General features: G+C 49.7%; 5 protein-coding genes; 3 read left to right on the top strand and 2 right to left on the bottom strand.

Moving 5' to 3' along the window:
• Nucleotides 1-164: 164 nt before the first annotated feature.
• On the top strand, nt 165-1,643 carry FFUJ_01044 (related to endo-beta-1,4-glucanase; the record flags this gene model as incomplete). The annotated part of the gene is made up of 1 exon (XM_023568319.1): nt 165-1,643. One exon carries the CDS (start codon nt 165-167, stop codon nt 1,641-1,643), a length of 1,479 nt encoding a protein of 492 aa, XP_023424490.1.
• A 978-nt stretch (nt 1,644-2,621) lies between these two features.
• On the top strand, nt 2,622-5,025 carry FFUJ_01045 (uncharacterized protein; the record flags this gene model as incomplete). XM_023568308.1 has 3 exons in its annotated part: nt 2,622-2,702; nt 2,765-2,965; nt 3,019-5,025. 3 exons carry the CDS (start codon nt 2,622-2,624, stop codon nt 5,023-5,025), a joined length of 2,289 nt encoding a protein of 762 aa, XP_023424489.1.
• A 4,259-nt stretch (nt 5,026-9,284) lies between these two features.
• FFUJ_01046 (probable ammonium transporter MEAA) lies at nt 9,285-10,951 on the top strand (the record flags this gene model as incomplete). XM_023568296.1 has 3 exons in its annotated part: nt 9,285-9,354; nt 9,428-10,351; nt 10,404-10,951. 3 exons carry the CDS (start codon nt 9,285-9,287, stop codon nt 10,949-10,951), a joined length of 1,542 nt encoding a protein of 513 aa, XP_023424488.1.
• A 543-nt stretch (nt 10,952-11,494) lies between these two features.
• Nucleotides 11,495-13,530, bottom strand: FFUJ_01047 (related to phytase; the record flags this gene model as incomplete). XM_023568285.1 has 6 exons in its annotated part: nt 11,495-12,061; nt 12,110-12,315; nt 12,365-12,507; nt 12,558-12,619; nt 12,675-12,742; nt 12,795-13,530. 6 exons carry the CDS (start codon nt 13,528-13,530, stop codon nt 11,495-11,497), a joined length of 1,782 nt encoding a protein of 593 aa, XP_023424487.1.
• Nucleotides 13,531-15,963: 2,433 nt separating this feature from the next.
• FFUJ_01048 (related to TfdA family oxidoreductase) lies at nt 15,964-17,405 on the bottom strand (the record flags this gene model as incomplete). XM_023568274.1 has 5 exons in its annotated part: nt 15,964-16,408; nt 16,508-16,677; nt 16,741-16,808; nt 16,863-17,093; nt 17,162-17,405. 5 exons carry the CDS (start codon nt 17,403-17,405, stop codon nt 15,964-15,966), a joined length of 1,158 nt encoding a protein of 385 aa, XP_023424486.1.
• Between the last annotated feature and the right edge of the window lie 2,516 nt (nt 17,406-19,921).

Below are 19,921 nucleotides of genomic sequence, written 5' to 3'. Positions count from 1 at the left end.
CAGCATATCGATACCCTCAGTTTGAAGCTCACTCTCAAATACATAACCGAATACGATAAGGCTCAGAAACGTGACTTCAGCCTCAAAGTGGAAGAATGTGGTCAGGTCTTCGCGTGCCGCATTTCCTTGGCGGGACACGGCCCCGCTCTCCGACTCCGACTCCGATGGTGGACGACTCCCAACAACGGAACCACTTACTCGGCGATTGGACGGATATTGAGCAGAATCGTATCATGGAGGAAGAAAATGAGCATCAAAACGAGGATGGAGAATTGGAACAAGAATTGGGACTGACGAAAAAAACCAGACGGCGTGTTCGATTCGCTGACTCCGAGAAGCCCGCAACTCAAAGGCGATCCTGGACCCGGACACGAACACGGAGATTTAGTTGTCTACGCAGTCCAAGTAGCGCAATTCTCCTCGCTGCTTTATTGCTATGTCTTGGAGCCGGATACGCATATCGCTGGAAGGTCGAGACCGCATTGCATCGGAGCTGGATCCCTGATGCTGCCAGCGAACGATTCAGCCAGAACCCGTTGCCCCCGCCTCCAGAGCATCTTCAAATCACCAACTATACACTCCCTCTACGGACGAGAGGACGAGATATTGTAGATGTCAACGGCCGCCGTTTCAAGTTAGCCTCGGTGAACTGGTATGGTGCCAGCGACGAGTTCTTTGTCACTGGAGGTTTGGATATCCAACATCGCGATGATATTGCAAAGACTATCAAGAAGCTAGGCTTCAACAGTGTGAGGCTACCTTATGCTGATGAGTTAGTCATCAAGAATCCAGTTGTCGAAGAAAAACACCTTCGCGCAAATCCCGACCTGGTCGGCCTGAGGGCACTGGACATCTTTCATGCTATTGTTCAGACGCTGACTAAATCGGGCATTGCTGTCATCGTAAATAACCACATAACCAGCGCAACCTGGTGTTGCGGTGCTGATCCCTGTGATGCTGGCTGGTCGAACGATCATTTGGGCCCCATGTGTCGGGTGCGACAGACTGAGGACGAATGGATCCAGCACTGGGAGACTATCATGCTCCCACACATCAACAACCCGCTTGTCATTGGTGTTGATCTCAGGAATGAGATCCGCGGCCTTTGGGGTACCATGCCGTGGTCGAAGTGGGCACCAGCTGCTGAAAGATGCGGCAACCGACTTCTTCAGATGAATAGGGACTGGCTCGTCATAGTCGAGGGCACTGAGTCTTCCAATGATCTGTCCAAGGTGTGCAAACGTCCTATCCTGCTGGACGTTACCCACCGACTAGTATACTCAGCACACGTGTACGCTTGGTCTGGCTGGGGAAGCTGGGAGGGCCGTTTCCTTCAGCGAGACTACGACTCATTCGCGAAGACGATGCACCATAACTGGGGATACATCATCGATAAACAGATTGCCCCTGTGTGGGTCGGCGAGATCGGGGCGCCTGTGCAGCCGTCTGTTGGTGACGCCAATTACTGGCAGCACCTAGTACGTTTCCTCCAGGACAAAGATTCTGATTTTGGATACTGGGCGCTGAATGCCCGGAAGCCCAAGGGGAATGCAACGGAGAGATATGGCCTACTACAAGATGATTGGAAGACTCCAGTGCTTGATTATCGGATGAAGGATATGCTTGAGCTCATGTCGGCTTGAGCACAATGATATACATACCTTACGACTATGGATGAAATGAGAATGTATTGCTGGTTGGGATTTATATGTGGATTTTGGAGGATATACCTTTTGTTAGCGAAATGGAATCTTGTTAGGATTGGACGTTTGTGTGCGTATCGATGAGTGACATTTTGTAACAAGCCAATTTCTTGTAAGACCTACGTACATGGCTTCTTCATCACAAAGAGATAGATAACATGGCAGTTTCAGGATTGCTATCTAGCGGCACACAATATGTCAGCATCATTTGTTAGAAAGGCCCATGAAAGACATCTTATGCCTACTAAATCAGTTTTGTGTATCCCGATTCCAACAATTGACATCATCGTGACAGTTGAACCCACTATTAGCAACAAAGGCAACCTGCATACCTAGTACTTAGTTAGCTCCATGCCAACGTCACAATGATCCTAGCGCAATCACTCAGCCTAGGTAATTCTAAAGCTGACATACTAACTATCTTATGAAATATAGGCACTTGGAATGAAGACCCGAGCTGACCTACTAACATAGTGTTCCGTCTCCTTACTCCATTCAGGCATCTCAGCTTACCTACCTTACCTACAGTGGAGGTTTCGCCGGCTCCTTATCGATAACAAGGGACCGACCGACGTGCCGCACCCCGCGACTCTCGATTTGGTCACTTGCATCCTTTTGGAGAAGCAAACCGACGATCGAGGTTTGAGCTGGAAGTACTGTGCTGTGCTGCGCTGCGCTGTTTTGTGCATCACCACGCAGCTTCCCCAAGTAACAGCACCGGTATTCAGCCTTCTGCATGAGAACGACAGCAATATCACATCACATTGCATCCTCGAGAATCAAGCGAATCAGTCGCCTTACGCACGCAGGGTGTTACCCAATCCCATCCATCCATCCGCCACCTGGATGCCATTGTTAAGCTGCAACGCCTCGGCAAAGGCCATCTCACCTTACCGCGCATGAGTTGTGTGAGAGCTGATGGAAAGTCAACAACCTTACAGGCGCAACTTCCAGCCAATATGCGTGGGGAAATGCTATGCGCAAACTGCCACTGACCGGGTGAGTATTGTTCGTGTGCGTAGAATATTCTTTTCGCTGATGCTTTGTTCGCCATCCTTCAGTTTGGCGATGGCGCCAGAGCCGCAGTTCGTGATCGCGAGCGGGTAACTTTGGGCATGCACCCCCAGAGCGCCGAGCTACCCTTTACCTGGCCTGGGAACGACTCCGATGACGAGACAAACGCAGGGCCTTCGATATACCGCTTGATCCCATCTATGCAGAAATTTCGGAGCAACCTGACTGCTCTGTCTCAAGTGTACAATGTGCGACCATACCAATTCCCTTTAATTTTCGCAATGCTGACGACACATTCCAGCTCTACTTCTCTGCTTACCAAGGCCGAATATTCGTCTACAGACCCCGTGCCGCCCCGAGCCAGGCACTTCCGAGCCAACCTGATCTACAACTGAAGCCTAAAGCAAGTGCTGCCGCCCAGCTAGTCGGCGGACAACTCGACGAGTCTCGGCCACACACAGTCAACCATATGATCACAGGATTCCTTGGCGACGAAGAAATAGTCCTCGCGTGCTACGATGACGGAGATGTGGTGGCATATTACACCAAGGAAATTGAGAAACATGCCAAAGAATGCCGTGCCACAAGCGACAGGTCACACAAATCTGTTCCGAAACAATTCTTTCATGAAAATGTTGGAATATCAGCTTGGGGCTTGGCTGTCCATCGAAAGTCTCGCCTGATCGCCGTCAGCTCAAATAGGCATGAGGTTGTCGTCTTTGCTCTGGCTCTGACACAAGACCCCCCGAGTCGCAGGGCAGGCTTGTCCCGCAGGACACGATCAGATATTCCAACACGAACCCGGAATTGGCGGGTCGTAATACGGATGGCTCCTAGTGCAGACAACATCCCCAACGTTTGTTTTGTGGACGACTGTCGAGGCCACGCGCAACGAATTTGCGCAATCGACATCAAGGGAACTGCGTGGTTAGCAGATATCTGGCAAGGAAACAGAGGTCTAATAGTCATTCCACCACTATGTTCGAATCTACTGAAAAGTGAGGAGTTCCACCCTGCCCCATCCAGAGGATGGGGGATATTTGCTCTGGATGAAAGGGATTTTCTCAAGGTCAAGACGACAGAGGAGCTATTTGGCGTTCCCACCAATCGACTAGAAGTTATCCCAGCCGGCAGTGGCTGTCAACAACCATTGGTGAACGTCAGGAATGCAGTAGCTAATATTCCTGATAATCCACACAACATGCTGAGGCCATTAAGCCAGCCTGGCCCAATGATTCCTCTTGCTTGGGAACCTGATATGCCTCAGCTAGGGTTTGTTGTACAGGCTGAAGATCTATTGGGAAGCGATGTTGGCGAGGAAGAGTTCGAGGACACCGAGGATGAGACCGGTGACGAACACGATGAAGGGGGCGATTCGGAAGATGGCTCAGAAGTCGATTCGGAGGAGGATGCTATCGTCGCGGGGACAGATTGGAGTTCCTTTTATTTCCAAGCCCATGAATTGGCTCAAGGTCTGAGCACCTACAAGTCACCTGGCAGTTCTCCTGATAATCTTCATGCTTGGGATGCGACATTCAAGCAGCAGGACTCTGAGGATCAGGGAGAAAACAAGGGAGACCTGGGGCATGCTACGAATGGGAGCGCAATGGCTGCCCATAAGCTCGACATGACATATTTTCCTCACAGCAACACGGTCTGTCGAACACCCCGGAAAGCAGAACTGATGATGGCTTATTGGAGGAGACCCCCTGAGTACAATCGGCACCCCCAGTTGCCAGAAGCATATCTGGCAGATCTCGGGAAAAAGCTGTTTCTGTTACGGACCTACGAGAAGGATATTGAGTTGCGCTCGTTCTCTCCAATCCCGAGCAGAGTCTTGCCGACGGAATTTGGAGTTATCTGCTCGGACGCGCTCAAATTTGGACGATTCCGCGACCCAGGGCTGAGGCGACATTTCCATGCAACCAGCAGACTCAACATGATTGCGCTTGCCCCTGAGCTCTCACTTATGGCTATCGGTTCACCAACCGGGCGCGTCGTGCTTCTGACATTGACTCGGAGGGCTGTCCCTGCGGAGCGCGATGATGGAACATGGGAGCACGGATTTCGAGTAGAGTGGGTGCTGCCGACAGGATCCGACGAGATGGAACATCGCAAGACGTTGCGACCTATGCATGGAATGGCCATGGGGCCAGTCCAGGTGGGGGACGAGATCGGAGGTGAAGTTGGAGGTGTAGGGCCTGCGATGCCCAGGCGATATCGGCTGATGCTGCACTATCGAAACCATGACATATTGTCATATGAGCTGACGCGAGAGGAACAATCGGGAAAACTATGTATTTTCTGATCCAGGGGCGTTTCATTTCCATCTCTCAACTACTCCTGCATACTGTTTAACTCGCTGGGAGTCTACTGGCTTATTGATACCCGGTGGACGCATTCATCATTCGCTGCTAGGTTAGGGATAATGGAGTTTTGGACCTTAGAGGCGTAGGTAATTTGCTCTTTTGGGGGTTTCTATAAGAATGTTTCTGTGCTATCTCTTGGCGATGGCCGCTGGTGCCGATCTTGACGGGGGACCATTTGTATCAGGCGCGATTTCGACACAGTCTCGCCAATGCCCTGATGAGCTATGGAACCGGAGGCGTTGCATTTAGCAAAATATGTTGTGCCTGGATTTGCTTTGTCCTTGGCAAAATATACGCAGATGAGGTTCAATGCTCTAACAGGTACCTATGTTACAAATCACAGAGAACCGCTACTGAGATCATCGTCTCGGGAGAATCAGGTTCGCCAGTCAAGAGTATAAATCGGAACAGAGGGCGGAGGTGAAATCAGCCTAGCTTACCTCGGGAGTGGTGACAATTATGAATTATTTTAACTATGGATGCCTCCGTATCTCGGGGTTCCGGGTCGGCGGGACGAGACAGCCACCCCGCAATCCGACCCGGGGACAAGGGCAATGCCTTCTAGAATAGAAAGAGGATAGGATATGTACATACATAGGAGTGAGGCTAACAGAGATAGCGGTAGAGGGGAGGGAGGGGTGCACAAACCTTGCCACTGACGGACATGACCAAGTGTAATTTGTGTTGATTTGATGGTTTGGTGAGTCTTGATTGGTTGGAGGCGAAGCTAGGGAAGATAAGAAAGAGGACATCGTTTCTGATCAGCTTGTGATAGAGGGTGTCTGATTGGATGGATAAAATCTGGGGATGATGTTATTTTGCCCGGAGTTGGGAGTTGAGATTCATGGCACGTCATTCAAGTATACATATATAGGGAACCACGGTCAGTCAGTCGTCACTCGTCAGGCATCTTGGGTAAGGCAAGTTTCATATGCTCCAGTGAAAGTGGCCAGCTTTCGGTGAGAACCTTGGTTCCCCGTACGATCGAATGTGTGCTGAGACTTGAGGTGAAAAACTGAAGTGCTGTATGGAGGTATGTAGAGTGCCGGCACCAAAACTCGGAGCGGACCCAGAATGCCCCCGAAGCAACGGTACGGAAGTGAGCATCCGGCTGCCGTTCTACCGGGATGCCCCGGAATACAGGGGCCAAGTTTTTATCCCCGTCAGCTTGAAATGCAGGGCAGCCCGCCAAGTTTTGTCTGCAAGCTGGGTATCTGTAGCCAAGCGATGGATTTCCGCCAGATCGGATTTCGATGTCCGAAAAACAAAAGCGAGAAAGCATCCATTAGGGGGGGGGGGGGGGGGACTGATAGATTTGCAACCACGAGAGCATCACTGGATATGAGTAACATGCCATATATAAAAGTAATAAATTGATGCAATGCTTTTCTTTATTAAACACGGCAAACTTCCAAAAACACGAATTGAAGAGAATGTCCCCGGCGAAGATGGCGTCAGGCTTATGATTGGTTGACGAGTTACGATGTGTCCATGAATTTAGCAATCTACCCTTGTTCTCATTAAACAACTTTTTTACTCACACGAATTGGCAAAGTACCCAAGTACCGATCAAGCCTCCCCCCACAAAAACCTAACGACAACAACCTTCTTTTTACTTGTGCGTCTGATAAGAGAATTACCTAGAGCCATGCACAATTGCTCTTCACACGTGAGGGGCGCCAAATGAGATGCTCACTTTGGACGGCTTCCGATACTTGGGGACCAATTGCAGGCAAAACATCGTTCTTATCTGAGTGACGCCAACGCTTTAGCAATGGACGGGATGGTGCGTACAATATCTTGGAAGCTTGGTTCACGTGTAAGACGCAGGTGGGAGGGAAGCAAAAGAAGGTTATTTTGCTTAAACGAAACCATCCAATGCTAAAGTGCGCGGTGACGTTGGAGATGAAGCGATTGGTAGCAAGTCTCGCCATGTACCTACCTAGGCATATCTCGCCAAGCCTGTTACAGACAGACATGCGGTGCAGTTCTTTGACATCAAGCAAGATGGCTATCTAACTTATCACACCAGACCAGGACCAAGAGATTGCGCTCTCGGTCTTCAATACGATTATCGGGCGACTTCTCAAGAGCCAAGAAGTCAGGGACAAAAGAGCTGTAGCTGTAACTTCAGCTGTAGCCGATGCCTCAGCCATACCTCGCGTACCCCAGATATTACCGACGGGATTGACACAAGTTGAGGTTTGGCGGTAGTAATGCAATCAAACGGCTTTACACATCGTTCACTGTAATGGAATAATCCTTTCTGGCCTAGTAAATCGGACCAACCCTCCCTCTTGGTTCCCTCTCCGCATTTACACACGACGATCAGTGAGCCAACGAGTTTCTAGTCTCCGATGATTCAAGATGCCCGTTTCTCGCCTCGATCCACAAGATGCAAAGGTCTCGGTCAAGAATTCATCATCACAGAATGGATAAACATTGGCGATGGCAACTACGTACTTTTTGAACCGACAACGGCGAGGCCTAGCAAAATTGCATCAAGCTTGTATCGACAGTCCATCCATACAGACATGCACTTCCAATGCCAGCTGAACAGATTAACTTCAGCTTTGCTCAAATTTCGGCTTGATATCTATCTACGGATATCAACCGAGTCTTCTCATCCATGCCCAGGCAATATTTAAGATTGTTCTTCTCTTTTTGCAAGCTTCCCCCATGATCTTGATTCTCAAACATGGAATAGTCTGTCAACGGAGGTCTCTGACACAGAAAACCCCACGCTTCGTTCACAGATATCACACGTCAACGGCGCCCCCCAAACTCCAGACCCCAGGGGATCCATCCCTCGAAGCTGGAGGATTTTCCCGTTCTTTTTTCTGGCTCTCTCCCCAGCTTCGAAACGGCCCAATGAGATATGAGATTTCAGGTCTCTCGCATAAATTTTGGACGGCTGATGCCCAAGACGACAGCCCCCATTTGTAACTGGTGCCACAGGGTCTTACACCCAGTTTCTAGATAGGTTACACGAAGCATGAATTCTTTTATTTTCGAAATAAGAAATGACTTGTATGACGCTTTCCTTCTGGCCATGCGTGTCGAACAATGTGAGGCTTTCCACGCACGGTAAGCTTCCGTCTTCCTTTTGGGCAGTGCATTGTTAATGCGAAGCCTCTCAGCGCCAAATCAAGTCCAAGTCAAGATCGGGCGTCTCGGAGGGCGTGTCAACCAAAAAAAAAAAAACCAAGATGCGGACTCTGTCCGGGACGAGACGACCACAGAGGACAGGGGTGTTTCTTCGATCTCCAAGACCCAGGAACCAGCCGAGAACGGCGCAAAGAGGAGTCGACATAGTAGACGCCTTACCAAAGACGTGTAAGCGCGTTGACGCTAGGGTCGGTACCTGGACAGAGCATGCAGGCGCCGCTATCTTTATCTCTATCATTTGGGGGGTACGTACCGATAAACATCCATGAGATGGTTTGTGGTTTGTGGTTTTTGTATGTGTCCAACTGGTTACTACTACGCTTGCTACGCTGTATCAGATCAATCTGTGGCGGTATTACAGCGACTAACCGGTGCTCGTACAGCCCTGTGAAAGGCTGAGCCATGCCGGTACGTACCCTCAGACTCGCTATCTCTGCCCTGGACTCTACCTATCTCTGGTACCCCCCAGCTCAGCTTTGCTGCTATCTCTATCTCTTTGTCTCTCATTGTGTGTCGCGCCTCTATCTATGCCCGTACCATACCAGGAGATCTGCAACAAATTGTCCCACGCCCAGGACATCCATGGCGTTTTTGGCTCATGGAGACAGACCCGCGGCCGGCATGGGCATGGGGCATGGATATGCATATGGATATGGATCTGGATTTGGCGTTGGGTTGAGTCTAAGATAGAGTAGTAGGTACTGTATGTAGGCATCTCAAACAATTATATTAAAGTCTTGCCCCATCACTTGCATTTCCTGTTCCTCTTCTCCATATTCCCTTCCGTTTTTATCTCACTAGGTTGTTCCATAACTTCCTGTAACCGGTGGAGCTTTCCTTCTTCTTCGTCTTGCTCTTCCTCTTCAGGACTCAGTCGTCACTTACCTACATCACTTTGCTCGTCATTCAACGTGAGAGGGATCTGCTCAGCTTCATCGAATCTCATCTTCTTCCATACTTCGACACAGCCTGAACCCGACGAATACACGAAACGAGATCCCACGAGACCTTATAAACACAATAATCCAACATGTCTTATGTTATCCCTGGGCCCCCGACTGCCTTCAATGGCACCAATGAAGAGCTTGGTGGTGATTCCAGTAGGTTTTTCCATCGTCGACAACGCGAAAACTCATCATCACAATCCAATACTAACACGATTCTTCTCCCCAGCTACCGAGAACCTCAACCAATGGTACCAATCTGGCGACCAGGCCTTCATCATCCTCTCCGCCTGCCTCGTCCTTCTCATGGTCCCTGGCATTGCCTTCCTGTACTCTGGTCTTGCCCGAAGAAAATCAGCCCTCTCCATGCTCTGGGTTGTTATGATGTCCTTCTCCGTCATTGTCTTCCAGTGGTACTTCTGGGGCTTCTCTCTCGCCTTCTCTACAACTTCCAACAACCCCTTCATCGGTGATCTCAAGCATTTCGGTCTCATGAAGGTCTGGGGTGCTCCCTCAGTCGGATCTCCTCTTATCCCTGCTCTGCTTTACTCTTTCTATCAGATGATGTTCTGCGCTGTCACTGGCGCTCTTACAGTCGGCGCTGTCGCAGAGCGAGGCCGCGTTGTGCCAAGCATGGTGTTCATCTTCTTCTGGGCCACTCTTGTCTACTGCCCTCTCGCGTACTGGGTCTGGAACCCTAATGGTTGGGGCTTCGTTAACGGCGTTCTCGACTACGCTGGTGGTGTTCCCGTCGAGATTGGCTCCGGCATGTCCGCATTCGCCTACTCTTGGGTTCTGGGCCGCCGCAACGAGAAGATGATGATGAACTTCCGTCCTCACAACATCTCCCTCATCACTCTCGGTACCATGTTCCTCTGGTTCGGCTGGCTCGGCTTCAATGGTGGCTCTTCTTTCGGTGCTAACCTCCGTGCTGTTATGGCTTGCTGGAACTCCTGCCTCACTGCCATGTTTGCTGCTATGACTTGGTGCGTTCTCGATTTCCGCCTGGCTCGTAAGTGGTCCATGGTCGGCTGGTGCTCTGGCACTATCTCTGGCCTTGTTGCTGCTACTCCTGCTTCCGGTTTCCTCGACCCTTGGGCTAGCATCATCCTGGGTGTTGTCGCTGGTGTCGCTTGCAATTTTGCCACAAAGAGTAAGTCGTCTTATCATTTAACTTTACACACAATCGCTAACCTCCCATGTAGTCAAGTTCCTTGTTCGAATTGACGACTCTCTCGATGTGTTTGCCGAGCACGGTGTCGGTGGTATCGTTGGTCTCATCTTCAATGCTTTTTTCGCCCGTGGCTCTATCATTGGCCTCGACGGTGTCAACACTGGTGCTTCAGGTGGCTTCATGGATGGCAACTACGTCATCATTGGCTGGCAAATCGCTGCCATTGTCGCTGCCTCCGCTTATGCCTTCGTCATGTCTGCCATCATCGCCAAGATTATCGACTTCATTCCTGGACTGAAGCTCCGTGCCTCTGAAGAGGCTGAGCTCCTTGGTATGGATGATGACCAGCACGGCGAGTTCTCTTACGACTACGTTGAGGTTCGCCGAGACTTCCTTGCTTGGAGCCCTCACCGTGGTGAGCCCGCTGAAGATGGTGATGTGCTTGAGCCTACCCATGGCATTCAGGAGCACCAGTCTATGATGAACCCAAGCGAATCCGATGATGTCCGCAAGACTCCTTCTCTTAACACGCCCGATGTCGTTGCACCCGACGCGGTGATTAACGAGAAGCATGCTTAAACTTGCTTACGGCGATGTTATATTTGCGAGTCATATTAGCCTTGTTTGATATAGAGGGGTTATTTATTGCCAGTATTCTTTTTTTATTATTAACTCGCGGGATGCTAGGAGTAGCAGGCAAAGGCGTTACGGATTTTACCATCTTTTCGACGTATCTGCCTCGGATTGTTTTAATACCCGCTTGGTAGATGTGGATGGCTTTGGAAAAGCGATGCAGGCCATTGGATACGTACATAATTTTGTTCCATCTGTATAGTCTTATAGACAGTTACAAATCAGATCACTACATATTTTATCATTTATACATATCCAGATGAAGCACCAGTTAAGGGTCTTGAAGCTGCTTTGGTCTTTTAGAATTGGTTGAGCCCATATCCAAATGCTTACTACAGTCTTGCTTCCGTTTATTCAACAATACACGCTGCGCCGGTTCTAATTGCTAACTATAATTAAGGACTAACAGGCACTTGTCGTTTTGCTAAATCTAGATGGCATCTCATATTCATGCCCAAATTATATCTTTATATGCCAAGCCACATGTTCTCAAGAAGGCGGCACTCCGTCTGTTACCTTACCATATGGTTGTGACGAGTAATCTCCGAAGCAAGAGTAGTCGAACTGTGCCTTTTCTGCCATCTTGTCCTGAACCTCGATGAATGTATCCAGGTCACACCAGCCGTCCTTACGGCTGACGTCACATTCCGGAAAACTCCTGCCCAGAGGCACAGTGCGTTGGTTGAGTATGAAGTGAATGTACTTGGTCTCTTTGCCATCAAGGTAGCCGTCTCTCTTTGGTGAGACAGGGCTGGGCGCCTTGATGATTTCGATGTCTAAACGCGCACCGAAAGGAGTCAGTTTAGAAACAACGAACTCATGTTCGCCGGGATATTCGTCAGTGGGAAGCTCCTCAGCAAATTGGCGAAGGCCAAAGGCTGTCAGGATAGAGATGATGTTGGTGTCATGAGAAAAGTCAAAGTAAAGACTTTGGTTCAGAGGAAATGTCTCCTTCATGCTGTCCAGTGTCGTGTTGATCTGGGAGCCAGAGTAACCAAGGGTATGATTCTTAAGCCTTGCCATGACCTCTTGTTGATAGCCGAGGCCAGTAGCTCGCTGTAACTCTGGTTAGCAGAGTTGGGGTTGCCAGAGAAGTCAACTTACGCCTACTGGGCTTTGGAACCCAGCCCCAGAAGAGAATCCAAGGTCGATAGAGTAGCCAAAGTGTTCCCATTCCTTGTATGTAAAGAGGTCACAGAATCTACTAAAGCCGTATGCAACAGTTTCATAGGGACACATGTTTTGTGCAGCCCAGACGTCTGCTGGTGTCCACGTGAAACCCTCTGTCACGTTATTGAATCGGGCAGTTGCTAAGTGACTCTTCAGTTGTTGGTCTGCAAATCCGATGAAGGGACATACCGTCTTTGAGGTACTTCTCATACCATACGGCCACAGGAGTCACATAATCCGCCTTGTCGGAGTTGGGGCAGTTTAGTCCTCCAGCAAGGGAGTTGTTGAAACCAGGGGCCTCGATGATCACTTCGATAGTAGCATTATTGGTCCTGCTGCTGTCAGAATAATACAGCGAACACCTTGGGCGACTCTCGCTTACCACTCGAGGCCAAAGAAGCCAGCCATCCAGTTTTCTGCAGATTTCAGCATGCGATCTTGAGTCTATACACTGTCAGTATCTTGAGACCTGGTTGGCATATGAACGAAGGTCACATACTGTAGTTCGGACGATGAGTTTGCTTTGAGGGTTGTACAAGCTACCATACATGTAACTATGCAAGACGCCTAGACTGTTTATCAGTTTCAAGTTTCGAGTTGTGAAAAGATAAACTCCTACCAGACTCGAAGAGCTCCTGTCGACCCCTTGGGACTAGGATGGCCTTTCCGAGTTCGTATTTCCAGTCCATCAAAAACTCAAGGGCACCACTGGTCTTGAGGCCAGCCGAAGCATTGGCAAGTCGCTCACCAAGGGTTGCGACGTTCGAACCTGGAGTTGGATATCGGGCACCATGGCGAGAAAGCATCTGGACCTGAACGATCTCAGCGCCTGGAGGGATTGGATACTCGTCCACGCCGAAGCCTGTAGATGGAGAATAAGGGCTCAGGTAACCCATCATCTGGAAGATGCTTCGGTTACCCTCCTTCATGCCTTCGATAGGGATAGATGTCTGTAACGGATCATTGGGGACAAAGGTGGCAGTAGGCTCAAAGACGTGGGTTTGTGCCATGAAAGCCGGCTTTCCAGTTTCGGTAACGCCGGGCCATAGTTGCGGCGACGTCTGAAAATACTGGGGAACTCGGGGTGGGTCACCCGGACATGAGCCGGAGCCGGAGCCGGAGAAGGCAAACGGGAGGCTAAGATAAAGGTTTATGGCCATAAGAATAACGACAAGGCCTGACAGAAGCATTATGGTGTTCCTGTATGAACGAATTGGGCCACGCGGTATGATTGGTTGAGTGGGAGGTTCCCTAGGGCCATCATCGTGGCCATCACCCTCATCTTGATGCACTGGCTGGTAGCCCGAAACACCCGGGGCTGCTTTTGACTTGAGAATTCCTGAAGCTGGAGCCATGTTGATACAAGGTTGGTTCGATGGTGATGGGTAGACTGTAGGTTGATGCGTGATAACTATGCTGTCTCAACAGCCAATCTCTATGACCAGCACAAGCGAAGATTGGGCTGTAGTGTGTACCCCTTTGGCACGGGCTGTGTTTTGGAGAAGTAATCTCAATGACAGTGGATAGTCGATGAAACAATCCGTTCAACCTACGCCCTGGGAAACTGATGGAGGAAAGAGAGGAGAGGAGAGGAGAAACAGACGGGGGTGTCTCTCTGAGGCGACAAGCGCTATAATTCGGAGGTGCTGAGTTCGATTGATTTGCTTAATGATGATGATGATGATGTTGCTTCTTTGAAGATTGGTTGAGACGCTGAATTGATTGCCCCTGTGGGTTAGGACTAGCCCGCCTTGTGCAAGGGGAAGGTGGCCAATTGGATGGTCAGCCATGCACTGTGTTAGGTTATCATGGCTCCCCTTCAAACCCTGTAAGACAGGGGAAGGAATCTGATCTTCGGCTGCCCGTAACGCTGAGGGGCATTTTCTAGCGCCCCTGCAGGGCGACAGCAAATGAACAGGTACTGTGCCATAGACACTGTACTGATATTGCCGGGTTGCTTGATACCCACAACAGAAACAAGCGCCAGGATCGCCGACCCCGTGACTACGGATCTCACCGTCGTTTCCACCTCACTTATCAGATCTCGAGTCTATTTTGAGAATGTAAGTAATGTAAACCTAGTCGTGACGGCTTCGTTGCCTCTTCTCTCAACGCCTCATCCATAATCCTGATGCATATATGGCCTGTTTTACATGGCAACGCGTCATTCTAGCTGTGTATCGAGGCCCGCCCTCTCGGGCCAATCTCGTCAAGGATTAGCGACATTTGTTGTTGTCTCCAAGACCATCACGATGAGCTGCAACATGTCGCTATCTTTGTGATCATGTGCAGACCAGTCATCATTTTTTCAAGGCACAGAGCGCAAGGTAAACCCGGGGTTCCTCCATGGGAGACATTTCCTTGGCCACTCAGGTCTTGAAACAAGCTGCTAGCTACCCTATCATGGTATCAAAACCATCATTCATCAGGAACAGAAGACTATCGTCTGCCTGTGGGCCGTTTGACAGCTGTCGTCTTCCTCCCTTCGATCTGCTCTGAAAGTCAATCACTTCGTCATCGATCCTAGCTAGGCATTCTTGACCGCCATTAATCAATCCATGACCAAAGTTCATTTCGAGGAACGGGAAAAGGCCTCCTCGTGACACAGAATGCAATACAAGGTGGATCGGTATGAGATGACGATGAAATACAAAGCAAGTTCTCCGAACCTAATCCTCGGTGGGTGGCTTTAGCCAAGTAAAAAGCAAAAAGCCCGTTCAGTTATTTTCGCTCTCACAGAAGCAGTCCAGACGAAAATCGGAGACCATCAATCAGAGAGAGCTACGTACTGTGCATTCTCGCCTTTTATCCAACACCATATTTGCCTTTGCTGTCTCACCATGCCAACATAACCAATCATCTGAAACTAAACACATCTTGACCAACTATCGAAAGCAAGTCATTCTGTGCTAAATCCGAGACTATCATCTCATATTTCTTGTCTCAGCACGCAGCTTTTCCTTGGTATCTGTTGACATTGGACAAGTCCCCCACCGAAGCGTTCCATCCCTGGTCTTGAGTCTTACTATGCCGGCTTTCCGCCAGCCTCCAAGCCTCGTTGTCTCGTCTTACCGCATCGCAGCTATGGGTATGCGTTCGTTTCGTGTGGCTCTACTTAAGCATTCTCTAAGCTTTAAGAACTCTAGAACAAGGGATTTGCATGCTTAGTTATGGAGCACCCTCGACCGTTGCCAATGGGAGAGCGCACAGCTCTCTGCCGTGAGACTCCCGGCTTATTCCCAACCTAAACGAAACAATTCTTGTAGCTTGGTACATGTACGAATTAGACTTGTCACACTATCATATATCACTTTTATCGTCTTCTGTGCCTGAGCATCTCGATCTACGTTATGCATGCGATTCCTTGTATTCGGCTGTCCCTATTAGGTGCTAATACTGCATGAGCCTTAAACACACTTATTAATCCTGGATTTTTTCGACCAAAGCCCATTCTGCCACGCCCACAAAGCCAGATACCACACTGTACCGACAGCCAGGTTCGCCTGAGACATAATAAACCATTCTTGTTACTTTTCCGCGACCGTGACACCCCAATAAAAAAAAGAGATAAAATAACATAAGAAAACATACTCAAACTCGAGTACAGGACCCTGTTCATAACTTTTGATTCCTCCCCCGTTGCCTCCAGATTCCCCATTGCCCTTTTTATGCGCCTCGGCTCCAAAGTCGATAAGCACCCCATTATCTCATCATGTCTCGCTAGCATGCATGAATGCATGCGAATTCAACCCACAGTTGAGGTTGCTATAAGCGCTAGATGCACAGTTTTAGTTGGCCTGAGACCTGAGGGGGAAGAAGCCGTCTGGCATGGGCTCAATGTGCCAGATCTTGGGTGCTTCCTTGTTGAAAGCAGCGGACCACTCCTGTGTCAGGTCTGCAGGGAGCTTCCATCCCAGCTCGTCGTCGCGGAGTCTCATGCGAACCAAGTGTCGACGTTCTCGGGCAGCCTCACCGTTGACGAAGCCTTCTCGGCGATGCAAGATTGTGAGGTTGTTGATGAAATGCATGTCACCTGCACGTGTGCTAATCTCCAGCTGAGTCGCCTTGGCAATGTTCTCAATGGAGTCCAATGCCTCCATCTGGCGTGGCGTGACGGCAGGAAGGTTGGTAGGGCGTGGGTGAATTGCATTCCCCGTAAGAGCTACACGCCCAAAGTTGATCAACACTTTCCCCTCGTGATGAAAGAGGACTGGTCGGCACTGGAAACGGGGCCTATCACAGTACACGGTGTCAGTGGATGCACTCCTTGCTTATCGTTGTGATGAAAAGAACAAATCAAGTGGATGTAGATAATCAAGTGCCTGAACTTACAGGGCGAATGGCCAGTCAGAGCGAGCAAGAGTGCGGACCATGTCCGGACGGCTAGTAGCAAGAACATTGTAGACAGTGTAGGCTGAGGCGATGATGCATTTGCCTCCGGAGACAGCAGTGCTACGTGTGAGCCAACTGACTATGTCACCAGCTTCCTCGTTGTGGAAAGTCTAGAGCAGAGGTTAGCGTTGTTGACTATTCCTTCCAGGATTTATAAAAAAAGATTAGCCTACGATGGGGGAGGTGGAGTGTCGATGGTGACCAGCCTTGAGCTTGGATGAGTTGTCGGCGACAATATGAACTACAAATATGTCAATGAGAAAGAAAACAAGGTAATGGGATCATTCGAGCCAACCTAGCATATTGCCTTTTCGATCTTGACGCCCATGACGATTAGCAATGTAAGACTGAATGCCAAGATACAGCACAGTCAAGTCCTCGACTGAGTACTTTTGAGGATCAAGGCCACGAATGACACCAAAGCCCTTGCCTCGGTACACGTCTTGGCGGATACGATCCAGTCTTGGTCCCAGAGTGGGAAGAGGGAAGTTGTCTCGGGAGACACAATCCCCGTCAAGTTCCAAGGCTGGCTGGTGTTAGCAACGGCAACATAATGCACGCCACGGAAGAGGCGCCTCAGAAAAAGAGACGTACCTTTGAAGACCAGCAAAGCATTCTCAGCTTCTTGTAGGTCGGATTCGCTCAGAGTGTGGATGTATTCCGATTCATCCGTGAATTGAGGACCAACCCAAGCCATAGGCTCGTCGAGAAACTTGGGCCACCCTTCGGGGACCCCAGCCGGCCCATCTGCCACGCGACTGACACAGCCGGCGGCCGCAGGAGCTAGTTCAACGGCTGGGCTCGGACCAATGATGGGCCCAACTATGGAAGATGCCATGGTAATGGTTTCTGAGGGAGAGGTACCGCTGGTGGCTTGGTGGGGGTGTCTTGATACTGAGGTACTCTATCAGCCAGCCTCTTACACGAGAAAAGGGACGTATAGGTTTTGTGAAAAGCATACGTTACGAAACGCAACGGGCCGTTGTCTGATGACCTGGTATAAGTCAGGATCTGCGGGGAGACCTAGTGGACCAGGAAGAGATCGAATATGAAAGATGATATGTGAGCTGAAGGTGTGCTGGGGTATTGAAAGAGAGGTGAAAAAGATGGAAGAAAAGGAATGGGACTTCTGGTGGTGCGAGGCGTCTACTTAAATGCGTTTGCTTAATGGAAGGCGGAGATCAAAACAGAAGGGAAAAGGAACGTTTGATACTATCGTGGCAAGTGCCTTTGGTCAAGGTATAGTGGCGTTGGAGGCGCCTCCAATTTCGAAGTTCCTTGACGAGTAACATGAATAGAAGGCGCAACTTACAGTCGAGAGAGATCAAGAGTATTCCGTAGCAGCGGGCGAGGAAAGAGGAAAAGACGGAGGTGCAAGGTGTCAGAAGTACGGCAATAACGATGGATGTCATGCAAATTGCAGCACAGACGAACAGTTCTTGATGAGCGAGATTGAGGTTGGAGATTGTTGAGGAATATCAAAAGAACGTTCAGACTAAGTAGGAGGCTAGTAAGGTATTATTATAACTTTCCCAAGATGTTTGCAAATCGGTGGTAGCCCTGTTCAAATTTAGAGATGGAGGTGAAGCTCCTGGGATATGCGGCTCTTGGAAGGATGTTGAAGTTGTGTAACGTTCTCCCATGCTTCCTCCGTCCCCGTTTTCTCGGGTTCGATGTGAGAGAGAAGGCAGGTACAATGAAAATTTTCACTTAGATCTGCTCTTCGTTTCGTGGCTTCCACATCCATCCAATTTCCAGTACCTCTTCGACCTACCTTAGAACCTGGGTAGCTACCTCACCTTACCTTACACCACTTACACAAGGATTGTTGAGGAGATAGCATCGGGTTGGCACTTCCAAGTTGGCAGGGTTAAGAGACAGGGTATACGTAGATCGGGTACTTGCGTAGCCGTGCTCGTGGTAGGTCACAGATACGCGGCGGTAGGAGGCTGCAGCAGAACCCAGCAACGCGGGTATTCGCTGGACTTCCTGCCATAAGGTATTCCAGGGCTAACGCCTTGAACAATCAAAGTGCCTGGTCAGGTACCGGTATCCCCATCTCCTGGGCGGGAAACGGAACGAGCAGACGAATTCTGAGGTATCAATTGGAGGTGAGTAAGTGCCTTGCCGCTGATCCTGTACTTCATTCGTGGTTCCTCGCCTTTCCATGTCACCAGTGCCCGGGTTGCTCAAAAGTCCTGGGTAGCAACATAAACTCTGGGTCGTCTCTCATTGCAAGGGAGGAGGAAACGAGACGAGACGAGACGAGACGAGACGAGAGAGCACTGTAACATTCCTTGGGGAAACGGGTCCGGGCCCTCGACTAGTAGAAAGAAAAAGGAAAAAAAGGAAAGGAGAACGGAAAATTGATAGAAGTACCAAGCCTAGCCCCAGCAAGGGTTGACTGATGGATGTGTATGGTTCCAAACTGTAGTTAGTTGGTTGAGAAAAGCAAAACACCAAAGGCTAAGAATGAACATGAGCTAAGACGACTAGGAGAGGCTCGAGGCTCAGACTCAAGCTCAGCTGAGAGCCCAATCCTAGCTTAACCGAACTGGAATAGCATGGTAAGGATGATCCTTCGTGTTGATCCCCCAGTAGCTACCTAGTAGCTTTATTGCCTAGGTACTAAATTTTAGGTGTGTTTTAAAAGTGGTTCACCATTGGTTTACTATGGAGTATACCTATGCACCTTGTTGGTTCTTTACTTATCTATCTGTGGCTGGCTGGCGTCACCTTCACAGTACCTACAGTACTAGCAGTGCTCCGTAGCTGTGCTACTACAGGTAGTCCAGGTAGTATTGTGTCCGTTCAACACGTCGACAAGGGCCCAAAATCACGGCAGTCGACATTGATCCTTTGGCAATGGTTAAACTTTACTTGAGGCGTTATACAGCTTCATTGGTTGGCGGATTTCTATCCGTTGCCACCCGCTTAGCTTAGGTTTGGTTCGTTTCCTCGGGTCCTAATTACTGGTTCCCCGTCAAACCAAGGCCAAAGAATGATGCTTGGGCGACGCGGACACCTCGCGGTCAACAATCGACAGTCAAAGCAAAGCAAAGCAAAGGCGAGGCAAGGCAGGGCAGGGTAAGGCAAGGGATATGCAAATAGACGCGTCTCATTTCATTATTCCCTCCCGTTTGTCCCGTCGCCATCTCTCCGCCGCTCTTCCCGATGGATACACAGCATGTAGGAAGCACATATATTGTGTAGTGCTCCGTACACAGTGCTGCATTATCCACACTCTCAGACCGACCAAGTCTACCTGTTAAGCCCAAGTCAAGTCAGAGCATAGCTGTGGTATGAATGGCCCGGGCTTTGTCAAGTGCCGCACAACCAGGCCCGGCCCGTCCG

The sequence above is a fragment of the Fusarium fujikuroi genome, chromosome FFUJ_chr01 (assembly GCF_900079805.1).
Source record: "Fusarium fujikuroi IMI 58289 draft genome, chromosome FFUJ_chr01".
In the NCBI taxonomy this organism is placed as follows: Eukaryota; Fungi; Ascomycota; class Sordariomycetes; order Hypocreales; family Nectriaceae; genus Fusarium; species Fusarium fujikuroi.
The sequence above is the reverse complement of the archived record's forward strand: the minus strand, read 5'-3'. Positions and strand labels throughout refer to the sequence as shown.